The 12,101-nt window shown below is 55.5% G+C and overlaps 5 protein-coding genes across 5 annotated transcripts; 3 read left to right on the top strand and 2 right to left on the bottom strand.

Annotated features, from left to right (window-relative positions):
* Nucleotides 1-681: 681 nt before the first annotated feature.
* Nucleotides 682-1,473, top strand: K452DRAFT_304765 (uncharacterized protein; the record flags this gene model as incomplete). The annotated part of the gene is made up of 3 exons (XM_033542838.1): nt 682-686; nt 743-1,003; nt 1,053-1,473. 3 exons carry the CDS (start codon nt 682-684, stop codon nt 1,471-1,473), a joined length of 687 nt encoding a protein of 228 aa, XP_033402555.1.
* Nucleotides 1,474-1,663: 190 nt separating this feature from the next.
* On the top strand, nt 1,664-3,895 carry K452DRAFT_283050 (uncharacterized protein). Its single transcript, XM_033539701.1, has one exon. The coding sequence runs from the start codon at nt 2,028-2,030 to the stop codon at nt 3,465-3,467; it is 1,440 nt and encodes a 479-aa protein (XP_033402554.1). The 5' UTR covers nt 1,664-2,027; the 3' UTR covers nt 3,468-3,895.
* A 207-nt stretch (nt 3,896-4,102) lies between these two features.
* On the bottom strand, nt 4,103-4,622 carry K452DRAFT_283049 (uncharacterized protein). Its single transcript, XM_033539700.1, has one exon. It carries the CDS (start codon nt 4,466-4,468, stop codon nt 4,271-4,273), a length of 198 nt encoding a protein of 65 aa, XP_033402553.1. The 5' UTR covers nt 4,469-4,622; the 3' UTR covers nt 4,103-4,270.
* A 644-nt stretch (nt 4,623-5,266) lies between these two features.
* On the bottom strand, nt 5,267-7,909 carry K452DRAFT_283047 (uncharacterized protein). The gene has a single exon (XM_033539699.1). It carries the CDS (start codon nt 7,803-7,805, stop codon nt 5,499-5,501), a length of 2,307 nt encoding a protein of 768 aa, XP_033402552.1. The 5' UTR covers nt 7,806-7,909; the 3' UTR covers nt 5,267-5,498.
* Nucleotides 7,910-9,067: 1,158 nt separating this feature from the next.
* On the top strand, nt 9,068-11,384 carry K452DRAFT_263007 (uncharacterized protein). Its single transcript, XM_033538629.1, has 2 exons — nt 9,068-9,708; nt 9,814-11,384. Exons 1-2 carry the CDS (start codon nt 9,124-9,126, stop codon nt 11,308-11,310), a joined length of 2,082 nt encoding a protein of 693 aa, XP_033402551.1. The 5' UTR covers nt 9,068-9,123; the 3' UTR covers nt 11,311-11,384.
* The last annotated feature ends 717 nt before the right edge of the window (nt 11,385-12,101 follow it).

The raw sequence follows: 12,101 nt of genomic DNA, 5'->3' as shown, positions 1-12,101 counted from the left end.
GAACCCAACTTTTGGATGGCTGCTTCTTTTTGCGATACCACGAAAAGCGGAGCAATTTCTTTTTCTCTCTCTTTCGAATACTTGTTTCAGTTCCTGTACTTTCTTTGCATTCCATGGAGTAGGGGGGCTTGTGTGCATAGCATTTTCAGCGTTGGCGGTAGAAAAGACAGGGACAAGATGCGTAGCTACGGCACGCACGTAATACGGCAGACTACTTTTTATTGGAATCGCGCAAGGCTGGTGCAATTTCGTAAGGGACTGGGCTCACCACACGACAGAATCCGGATGACTACCTTGATAGTCGAACCACGACCCGCAGGTAGGCGCTTTCAGCATTTGGCCTGATGGATATCGAATATTTAATCCGCGGCAATTCCGCTTGGTTCAGATATCGAAGATCATACCATAACCCGCGGATCTTGAGAAGAACTCATAAAGACTATCGGCTGCTGGCGAAGGGCCATGGTTGCGCAAACCCCACACCGGTGGAAAAGGGAGTTGCTAGTGAGCATGGGGGAAGAAGGCGGGGGGCTCATCCAAAACGCTCCCCAGCAGTCATGACGGCATGTTGTGTAGAGGAAGCCGCACCACCATTAATAGCTGGGCGTGCGCAAGCCGCAATCATCCAGCAAACAGTTGTTCTCGTCAAAGAGACAGGACAGTGCTCGGTCGCTAGCCAGTATGGGGTACGTTTCCGAGGGGTTGTTCGGTGTGGATTACTCACTGACTGACTGCTATGCAGGTGCTCATCGAGCAAACAGGCCAAGCGGATCAAGGCCCGCACGGCGCTCGAGAGCCACAAGCCTACTAAGGTTGAAGCGGGCGAAGCTGCAGCGACGGGCAAGGCGGTCGAGGCGGTCGAAGAGACGGCAGCAGCGGATAAGGCAGCAGAAGCGGCCGAAGAAGAAGGAGAAGCAGAGGCAGGCGAGATGGAGCAGGCGGCGGCGGCGCTCTCGACGATCGAGGAAGACGAGGCGCCGAGCGGGAAGGTGACGATAGACCGGTGCGAGGCGCTCAGCAACGAGATTCACAGTAAGCACGCACACAGGCAGGCGGGGCCTCATCGCTTACGGCGCTGACAAGATGCGCGGCCACGCAGCGCTGGGAACGTTTCTCCACCCGGGCAGCTCGCTGGAGATACACTACGAGGTGGTGCGCAACGCGGTGTGGGACCCGTTCCACAACCGCTTCATCGACGGAAGCTTTGCAAAGCTCATGTGGAGGCGGCCCGGCGAGTGCGAGCTCTTCGCCTTGTACAAGAGCGCGCGCGCGACGACGTACTGCCAGCCGAGCGGGACGAGCTTCTCGCCCACCGAGCGCGGGACGCTCCTGCGCGTGCTGCTGGACGAGGTGACGAGTGCAGTGGAGAAGCGCCATGGCAAGGAGTGGCGCGACAAGTTGCTGGAGGAGATGCGGGGGCGGGAGAGGAGGCGGGAGAGGATGCGGGCGCCCCCGCCGTACAGCGATAGATAGGCGCCTTAGTGGGGTGGGGTGATAGGGGGGGGTCGTATACCTAGTATGTAGTATGTAGCATGTAGCAGCGAAGCAACAAGTTTCAAAGGGTAAATCTCAGACCAGCGCGCGGGTAGATCACGTCATGCAGCCGAGGGCATGGACGCTGGAACAGCCCCGGATCTTGACTTCCTCTTCCCCTTCTTTCCACCCCCTTCCTCATCTCTCTCGCTCCCCGAGATCGCCCGCTCCCCCAGCACACACACACACGCGAAACAACCGGCCGAGAGATGCGGCGAAGCTGCCACGCGCACCCAGCGGGGCGGACCCTTCGGCACCGCGTCTAGACCGGGCGCGAGCAAAGTCCGTTCGTGGGGGACCACAATCATCCAAGCCACAGTCACCAGATGCGTCGTATGATAGACAGCTCGAGAGCACACAAGGAAGAGAGAAAAAAAAAATCCGTCGATCTTTTCGTATATCTGCCGTGCCCAAAAGCCCGTCCATCCATCCATCCATCCATAAGCATACATTTCCTCATCATCATCATCATCATCATCATCAGACAACATACCATGGCTGCGGCTTCCACTGCTAGCAAGGGCCTGCAATACTCCCGCATGGTCGAGGCCCGTTTTCGCACCATTTCCACGTCGTCGGCGTCGTCGTCATCCTCGTCCTCATATCCCCGAGCTCTTCTTTCCAGCCCAGATGAGGCCGAGCCAGCTCGGGCTTCTTCGCGTCCTCCGCGCCCTCCGGCGCGCCGCTTTCATTCCCACCCTCCTCCTGCTGCTCCTTCTCATTCTGCTCCCGCTCCTCCTCCTGTCCGCTCCTTCTACGCCGCTGCCGCAGACTCGCCCTGCGCCACCATGAGGCTCTCCTTGCACCACTCCCCGCCCAAGAACCACTCGGACTCGGCCCTCGGCTCGCCGCTCTCGCCGCTCCCTCCTCTCCCGCCCTCTCCGTATCCTCCTTCCACTTCCACTGCTGCCGCCACCGCTTCCATCACCTCAGCCCCCGCCCCCACCCCTGAGGAATCCGCCTACGATGCCTCCACCACCATCGCCGACGACACGGCGAGCTTCGTAACCCGCGTCAAGCGCTCCTCGCCCTGGACCAAGAGCAAAGAAAAGCGGACGTCACGGCGCGAGATCCGCGACGGCAAGCGCCCGTCCGAGGACCACGCGTCGGCGAGCGGGCTGTGGGAGGCGCGCGCGGAAATGCAGCGCGTGCACGACAAAGCGGAGGCGCACCGGGTCAGCCTCAAGCGGGTGATCGACAAGCTGCGCGTGCGGCGCGACACGGGCGCGTCGGACGAGCTGCATGCCAATGTCGACGACGAGAGCTGCAGTGTTGACGCCGTCTCGGTGCAGAGCGCTGACGCTGCCGTGCTCGGTTTGGGTACCCGCCGCAATGCTAGGCCCGCGAGCATCCATTCGACGGCCGTGGAGAGCGGGTCGGAAGATGAGCTCGACGTTGACGCCGGTTTCGACCCCAACCTCGACCCCGACATTGACGCGCTCCTCGAAGACGGCCTGCTGCACCCCCTCTCCCGCGCCGCAGTCAAGCGGCGCACCGCCTCCGCGCAGCACGCCACACACCACCAACAAACGCTACGCGCGCAAGCGCTGCACAACCAGGGCGGGCGCACGCACACCCGCCACCGCAGCCACGACGCCCCGCCCCCGCCCCTCTGGGACGCCGACCACCCGAACCCGGCCTTCGCCGCCCAAGCGCCCCTCGACATCCGCGTCGGGCCGGAGATCGTGGCCCTGCTGGACGGCGCCTGCGGCAGCGACTGGCCCACCCAGCTAGAGCGCCTGTGCCTCGACTTCGTGCCCCCGCCGGGCGTGCCCAGCCATGCCGCGCAGCTTATTCGTGCGTGTAAGACGAATGGCCGCGCGTATAGGATTGTGGCGCAGGATTTTAGGCCCGAGGCGCCTGCTGTTGGTGCGGGGGACAAGGAGGGCGGGTTTTGGACGAGTGCGGTTAGGCGCACGAGGGCGTTTTTGTAGGTGTGGTGTGGGTGGTGCGGTGGGGTGTTGATGTGCTGGGGTGGAGGGTCTTTTTTACCAGCCCCGTGGTTGCGATGCGATGGGATACGAACGAGCTTCCTGATGAGGAACTATAGTACTGGGGACTGAAAGGACAAGGGGGCGCTGACTGGGTTTCCGACACCCAGCTCGTCGGCGCCGGGGTTTTGGATCGTCGCTGGGTGTGGGTGTGTGTGGGGCGCGCTGGGCTGCGGTGCCGGGTAGCGCGCTGGCGACAAGATGGGTTGGAAGCAGAAGACGCAGTCGTGCTCTGCATTGCATTGCGCTGCGCGAAAGAGGATAGAACTACACTACCTACTTATACTACCTATGCCTACTACCTACTTACATAGAGGTAGAGATGTACTTAATCGACCAGAGAAAGAAAGAAAAGAAAAAAGAAAGAACGTAAAACAATAAACATCACACCACAGATGACTATCCATCCAGCTGCCTGATTCCGTGACACAAAACCCTCCTCGTTCCTTTGACTTCACGCCCTCCTTTCCAATTTCGCTGATTGCTCAATCAGGCCCCCCATCCCCTACCCCAACCTTAGCCTTTTTTTTTTCTCTCTCTCTCTCTCTCTCTCTCTCTCTCTCTCTCTCTCTCCCCCTCCCCTCCCCACCTCAACAACCCCTCTCTCAACCCCGCGCACACCAACCACGCCGCCTGTCCATGCGTCCCGCTCCTGCACCCCGAGCTGTCCCGTCCCGCCCCGTCCCGTCTGTCCGTGCTTGGTTCAGCGCTTGTAGCGGCGAGCGTCCGCTTGCGGCTGGGCTGGGCTAGGCTGGGCTAGGCCCCCCGTGGCCGTGCTGCCTCGTGCCGTATACGGCTGGGCTGGCCAGACGCGGCTGGTGCGGCTGATTGGTTAGGGAAGCGGGCGCTGTGATGGTGATGGGGATGAGATGGGGCATGGAGCGAGGAGCGGGGAGCGGGGAGCGAGGAGTTAAAGGGAAGTGTTCCTTCGTTCGAGTCTTCATGACGAGCGCTACTAAGTACATACCTACCACCTATCTACCTATCCTATCTTGCTAGGTCTGCTCATGCTGGCCGACGGGGGTTTTGTTGAAAGCAGGGGCTCGTTTCTCTCTCTCGTCACTGATCATTTCATTTGCTGGGCGCGGTGATGAATAGGTGCTTTCTTCAATTTGAAAGTTCAATTTGAGAGTAGAAAGCATGGAAGAAATCTACATACGTGCACTAAGAAAGCGTATAGGCAGGCTTATACGAGACCATGCTTGTACTGTGCTGTATGGGGCCGATACTCGATTAGGAGAGGATATATCTGAGCTGAGCTGCTAATCTTGCTCGCAAAAAAATCTAACTTCCATTAACCTCATTCACAAAAAACTAAGCGGCTAACTATCATGAAGCTTAGAGCATAATTCGGAAGGACAGCCCGCTTTCAGCGTGCCTCTAGAAGTAAAGAAGGGTTTGTAACTGGAGAGAAACATTATGTAGTCTATTAGGTAGGCGGATGGCGACCAGAATGATTTGATAGCTCCGTGTATGCCATGAGTAGGCTAGTGTTATAACTCAATGCCATGTAACGTCCGCCACCGCGAACCGATATCCACCGTCTAGCGAGACCGGGGACGATGCAAGCAGTCCCTACAGAGTACTCCTTGCCTAGCTCCTAGCCCGAGCCCCGGGTATGGATGAAAGGGTCTTGGAGCACACAGAGGCTCTGCATATCCTAACTGGGACTGTTATTCTCCTCCGTACACGTGTCACCGTGACGGACGTTACAAAAGGTTTCGGAGTGAGATTAGATAAAATTGCACCCCAGCGCCTTGCCCTACCCATACTTCTAGCTAAATGTATACAAACTATCTAATACGTAAAAAGACAACGTACAGGAAGGGTATAAATATACTCAACAGCAACAAGTTGGTTTTCCGCCAAAGCCTTCCCAACGCCAAAAAGCCCGCACCACAATGGATGGAGAACAAGTGACCATACACCATGAGCATGCGAGTTGTTTTCCAACAGCCCACTCCAACCCCATCCTCAGCTAACATTAAAAGCATCTATATCCCCCGTCTCAATCTCCCTCACGCCCATCTTCTTTTTAGCATTCCAAATCCTATGCTCCACCGTCCCCGGCTCTTCCCTCCTAACAAGCACAACCCTAATCAGCTCACTCAGCACGTTCAAAAACAGCTCGTCCTTTTCCTCTTTCGACATCTCGCCCTTCCCCTCACTCACCAGCTGTCTCGCCCGTCGCTGGAACAGCGCCTCAAGCACCTGCAGCACATTCGAGACATTTTTCAAGTACCCCATTGACCTGGCGACCTCGCGGCGCTGCGCCGGGCTACGGGCACGGAAGCCTATCCGCGAGATGTACTTGGCAAGGATGGTGGCGGTGTGCTGGTCGGGATAGACGCCGAGGTTGGCTTTGAAGGCGTGCAGCGCGACTAGCGCGCCGGGGAGGTCTTTCTCCAGGCAGAAGCACTCCACAATGCGGTGGTAGACCTTGTTGCGCTGCATGAGGTGGCTTGCAGCCGCGGCTTTGTTGGGCACGCTGTTCAGCCAGGCGAGCGTCTCCTTCATGATGGCGCGGTTTGTCGGGAACGCTCGCTGCAGGTACTGGTAGTCGCGCATGCCGCTGCGTACCCAGCGTGCGTGTGCCGTGGCCCAAAGATAGGCGTATGTGGCCTCATCCGGGATGACGCGCTCATTGTTCGCTGGATCCGTGAAGTCCTTGTACTGCTTCCAAACCTCAAGGTACTGGCCGCGCTCGATGTAGAAGGCGAGGAAAGAGTTCATGGCCGCTACGTTCATGCGGAGTTGGGCCTCACTTTGCCAGTTTCGGAGATCGTCCACTTTGTTCCAATCCCGTTTGTGCAAATAAATCTCGAGAAGGACTCCGAATGTTTCGCTGGTTGCCGGAGGAATGGGTCGTTCAATGAATACTGGCAACTCGATACTCCGATTGGATGCTTCATTCGACTTTGCAGGACGTCTGCGGTTGGTCTCGTTGGCGCTACGCTCTCGCACCAGGTTCATTCTCCCCCGGACCATCTGCAGACCAAGACTTTCAGCTTTTTCGATGTTCTGAGTGATGCCACTACGGAACCAAGCGCCCATGAGGCCGTTGAGGTGGCGGGCATCCGGTTTGATTCCGCTTTCGAACATGAATTCTATGACCTGGGCTGCTGATTCCAGCTCGCCCATGCCGATGAGCCTTTTCAGCCACTTTCCGAAAAAGAATTTGTTCTGCCACTCCCGAGGTAGTGCTGTCACTGCATGCAGAAAGGTCTCGTTTACCTCCGAAGCATTTCGACAGACAGCGGGCAGGCTATCAAATCCTGAAAGGATTTGGCTTTTGAATTTGCCTGCATCTTCACCACCGGGTTTCTGTCCAAGGAGCATCATTTCTTTGAATACTGCCAGGGCGTGTTGCTGCTTCTTCCTATAAAGAAAACCCAAGTAACACTTCTCGTAGTCTTCCAAAGTCATTTTGTCGCCCAATAGGTACTTCATGTGAGTGTAGAGTGCCCATGCCAGATTGATGTTCTTGTCCCGCCCTTTTTGGATGTGTGCCTCAAAGACCGGGACAATAACTCGAGGATCCCATTTTGGCGCCATGGCGAACAACTCAATCAAGACCTTCTGGGCCCGGTCGGGATTGCCGGCAACTGACCACATGCGGAGGCCGAGTTCCATGAACTCCGGATTGCGACCAACGACAGACTGTCCCAATGATATATCGTATCCTTGTTCCCATTGTTGAAGAGCCTCTTCTCTCTTTCCTTCCAAGAATGTTGCCTCTATATGCGCAAGCTGCTGGGCTGTTGTGGCGGTGCGTCCGGTGGTTCGCATGTCCTCCACCAGCTGCTTCAAATGTTCCATGCTGTTCGCATTTGATAGTGACTGCTGGGACTGAGTGTTCCACAATATATCCCAAGCCTTATCTGGCAGCGCATCCAGAACCTCAGGGAAAGAAAACTTTGCGTGGCAATACCATTTCCACAAGTTTTTCCGGGTGTCCTCGTCCTTTGGATCATCGTACGCTTGGAGAAGGAACTTGTTGAGCAGCATGACCTGCTTATGTCTGGAACATCTGTAGCTTCTATGGACCGTAACCACCTCTTTTTGCGCCTGCATGAGACGTGGTTGTAGGTCGAAGCTAATGAGTTTTCCTTTGGCCGCGTTGCCGCCAGCTGCTTCTTCCAGTGTGCCTTCCAGAGTTTCCTCTCGCGGCGAAGAGAGTATCGACCACCATGGCCTAGGGCGGGCTGTCGCTGCGAGCGAGCGACGAAGGGGCAGTCTGCTACATTTGTGCGGCGGTATCCGGTTTAAGAGTTGGAACATATGGAGTCGCAATGGCCAATCGGGGGGGTATGCGGGCAAAAGGCGGCCGGCTCGGATGCGTACAAGTCGCCAGACATGTCATCTGCCCGAAATCGAGAGGAGCGTCGGGCGTGGTGATGTTGTTGCAGTGGTGAGCAGTGGTGGATAGAAAAATCGCAACGGACTTCAGAGTGCTCGAGTCATGAAGCCCTAGCTCACTTAGTCATTGCAAGCATGTGCCATTGTGCCATCATCGCACGTGAAGGCACTACGAAGAGACGTCGAAATTCGACACACGTTCCTTTCACCACTTTCATCGCCCTTATTCATCGTGTATCCGACCTCCTCCGCATGGCTAAGGGTTTATATTGAACTTTCAAGATATGGCATCCGCTCTCTAATCTTCAATGCCCTGTTTGACTACGGGTATAACCACAAGCCTCACAACTTTCATGCACTGTTTCTCAATCATATGTCAATAATGACCTCGCCGACTATGTTTCCAATACCTTCAACAACCAGATTCTGGCTTTCGATAACGGGTGAGGTTACCCGCGACACGAAGGTAGGCTGCTTCTATCTCAACAAGTCAAAATCGACGACCACGCCGTAGCCTTCTTTTATTTTAGTCACTTATCGCGGTGACTTCTTTTCTGCCAGAGTGCCAGCCTTGCTCGCATAGGCTTTCTCTCTTCGTCTTCACCAATTTCATCCACGAATGTCCCGCTGTCGGCGATAGCCGATGTTGCCGGCCTACCTATCCACTGCCCCGCTGCCCACTCCACGATGACATCGTCAGGCCGCTTGGCTCGTTCAAAACATATTCCAGCTTATCTTCGGCCTCAGTTTTGCCCTCTGATATGAACCCTATGCCTGCCCAAGGCTTACGTTGGACTGATAAGGCCGCAACGATTGCCTAAGCAACATAGTGACAAAGCTGTTGACCCCAGATCTAGTCCGCTAGGTTCTCCATCACCCCACACAGCCGAACTAGGCTGGATAGCCTATCACTGTTTACTAGTAAATAAGCGATAGTGTTTCTGATCGGCGAGCTCGGCGATTGGCAGTAGTTTCGCCATCCACAGTAATCTGCGCGCTCACTTCGCCGTACAATTCACTCCGCCGTACCGGCCGTTAACACACATTTTCGGACCACGGTCAATGATGCTGGCAAACACCGTTATCTTGTCGGCCTGAGTCCCCGAGAGCATGCCAAGGCCGCTCTTGCCCGCGGACCTACCTTTGAGGCCTGACTATGTCTGCAACTATAAATTGACGGTAGGATTCTCTAGAAATATGGCACTCCAGGTCTCTTTCCAATCTCTTTACCTGCCTCAAAATGGGTCTATGCCGGTCTACCGCTCTTGTCTTGGGTGCAGTTTCTGCTACTCTCATAGACCATGCAACGAGTAGCGCCATTCCAGGCTCCGACCTGGTGATCTTCAATGGCCCTTTCACGGCAGAAGCTGGTGGTATGACCAACATCCACATCTCTTTTGCTGGCCCTCTCGATGGAGAACTTTCGGTCCACTATGGTTCCTGCGATATTGGCACCGCAGACTATGCCCATCATCTTGTGGGAAGGGCACATGTGGGTGACCACCCTCTGGCTAAGCGAAATCTGGGCTGGGAGGACAACAGGCCTACTCGGTTTGTGTGGATGCCGCCCGCAGACACCTCGTCAGGGGGTTGCTTGCACGCGTTTTCCGGAAAGAAGCTTGTGGGAAGATCCAAGGAATACACTGTCACCCGGAGGAAAGCCCGCCGAGGCACTTCTTTTGCGGACATTGCTGATGCCATGGGACCGTGGTTCGACGGAGTGGAGTATCTTAAAGAGAAGGAACCTGACAATGCGTTCGTGACGAAGTCGAAAGACACAACAGTTGGTATCCTAGGTGGCGGTATGTCAGGACTGATGACAGCTGTAAGTCTCCTTTGCTCATGATAAATGACCACAACGAACACCTCTAGCTGTGGATATTTACCGCATCCAGAGTGCGAACGTTGAACAAGGCTGATGGTTTCGCAGTATCTCCTTGAATCCGTTGGTATACATGACTGGAAGATCCTCGAAGCAACTCAGAGAATTGGTGGTCGTGTACACACTTCCTATCTCAATGGCACAACCCCCGAGGAGTACCAGTACCAAGAGATGGGCCCGATGAGATTTCCTGTCAGCATAACCAATGCTACAACGAACGAAACAATTCAGATCATGGACCATCGTATGGTCTTCCAACTGGCCGACACGCTCAACAAGATGAACGGCAACGATTCTTCCTTGGCGGTCAACTTTATTAAGTGGATCCAAAGCAGCGCAAACCAACCGGTTGACACCACCGAGCGTCGTGCCGACGGTACGACCCCTGGCAAGGCAGAGGTTGCCGCCAATTCTGCACTGGCAACCAACACCACCGAAACCTACTCTAATGCTACGGCCGTCGAAGAGGCGCAGGCTCAAATTAGTTCTTGGGATGGCCTTACGTGGGATAAGATGAAGTCGATTGCAACAAACGTCTTCGAAGCTCACAAGCAGGCTGTCGCGGAAGGGTACTTTGATTTCTCGGAAGCTACCTATCTGAAATACGTCATGCATACCGACCTTAATGTTACAGACGAAGCCGCTGGTTCTGAAGCTGCAAACCCGGAGTGGTTGTACGATAATATCTACATGGACGCCACAGAATGGCGGACAATCGACAAGGGCCTCAGCAGATTGCCCCAGGCCTTTGGTCCATTGGTCTCCGACCGAATCACGTTCGGCGCCAAAATAGAATCGCTCTCCTGGGACGACAAGTCCAAGAAGATGACAGTGTCATGGCGACCAGACGGACCCCTCAGCAAAGAAACAACCGCCATGGACTTCGACTACACCATCGTCGCCGTGCCGTTCTCCAAAGTCCGCCTCTGGAAGCTCCCAGAGTACACGTCGCTGCTCGGCCGTGCGATCAGCGAGCTCAACTACGGCCCCGCATGCAAGGTAGCCCTGCACTACAAGACGCGGTTCTGGGAGCACCTGGCGCACCCCATCCTCGGCGGCTGCGGGCAGACGTCCATCCCCGGCATCGGCAACATCTGCTACCCATCGTACGGGCTCAACAGCAGCGGCCCAGGCGTGCTGCTCGCATCGTACCAGTCGGGCAGCCTCGCGCGGGCGGTGGGCGGCATGGCGGAGGAAGAGCACGTGGCGTACGTGCAGCGCGCCATGGCCGAGGTGCACGGCGCGGTTGCGGACGAGCAGTGGACTGGCAACTACGACCGCATTTGCTGGGAGCAGAACGAGTTCCAGGCCGGTGCGTGGGCGAGCCCGCTCGTTGGCCAGCAGGAACTGTTCCTGCCGTCATATTTCCATACTGAGAAGCATACCGTGTTTGTCGGTGAGCATACGAGCTATACTCATGCGTGGATTTTTAGCGCGCTTGAAAGTGCGGTTCGTGGGACTACGCAGTTGTTGCTGGATATGGGGTTGGTGGATGAGGCGAAGCAGGTTACGGAAACGTGGATGGCGAGGTGGATTCATGTGTAGAGTAGTGTTCTCGTTTAAAGAGCTTTCAACAAGTGTAGTGCTAGATGTCTACAATGAAAACAGTACATGTGTTTGAATAGTTTATCATATAACGAATGTCACTGTCAAGCAAAATTCACCCTCCAGCGAGATAGGAAAGGATACAAGCAGTCCCTACGGAACACTCGTCTAGCTACAAGCCTGAGACTTGGATATGAGTGAAAGGATCTTAAAACCCACACATACTGCAAAGATATTAACCAGATTTCATTTCCACTCCGTACAAGCATCATCTTTTCTCGAGGCGATGAATCTCGCTTAATGGTGACGGACGTTAACCACCGCACATGGCCTTACGTTACAGCCAGCAGTTACGACAAAAGTCTTTACCACGGCAAACGAAGCACCACGAGGCCAGATGGCGCCGACAAAGTGTCACGACATGCTCCTTCCAACCGTGACAGAGACTGCCGAGTCCAGATCCAACTCGGTGGTAAACGCAGGAAACAAGCTGCAGTTATGAGTCACTGAATCAGCCAATCCCAACAAGTTCACTGATATACATCAGTTAGCGCAACGACTTGTCATAGGAATCACTTGCGGGTACAGTCGTGCGTCAACAATTGACAGTGCATGTACTCAATATCATCATCGTATAAAGCGGCATAGCAGTATCGTGTCTGGAGGCAGCAACGACATGCCCAAGAGGGAAGAGGATTTAGTTGTGCTCCCCCAGCAGCAGCAGCAGCAGCGGCGGCGGCCTCGCAATCGACAACCTTGCCGTAGGCCTACTGTACAGAGTTGTTACTGCT

This window comes from Aplosporella prunicola (assembly GCF_010093885.1).
Source record: "Aplosporella prunicola CBS 121167 unplaced genomic scaffold K452scaffold_2, whole genome shotgun sequence".
Lineage (NCBI taxonomy): Eukaryota > Fungi > Ascomycota > Dothideomycetes > Botryosphaeriales > Aplosporellaceae > Aplosporella > Aplosporella prunicola.
The sequence above is the reverse complement of the archived record's forward strand: the minus strand, read 5'-3'. Positions and strand labels throughout refer to the sequence as shown.

Excerpts from the sequence above, each read along its gene's own strand:
- K452DRAFT_283050 (XM_033539701.1), top strand. The coding sequence starts at position 2,028 with ATGGCTGCGGCTTCCACTGCTAGCAAGGGCCTGCAATACTCCCGCATG.
- K452DRAFT_283049 (XM_033539700.1), bottom strand. The coding sequence starts at position 4,468 with ATGAAGACTCGAACGAAGGAACACTTCCCTTTAACTCCTCGCTCCCCG.
- K452DRAFT_283047 (XM_033539699.1), bottom strand. The coding sequence starts at position 7,805 with ATGTTCCAACTCTTAAACCGGATACCGCCGCACAAATGTAGCAGACTG.
- K452DRAFT_263007 (XM_033538629.1), top strand. The coding sequence starts at position 9,124 with ATGGGTCTATGCCGGTCTACCGCTCTTGTCTTGGGTGCAGTTTCTGCT. Across the intron at positions 9,709-9,813 it reads TGTCAGGACTGATGACAGCT|TATCTCCTTGAATCCGTTGG; the intron begins GTAAGTCTCCTT and ends ATGGTTTCGCAG.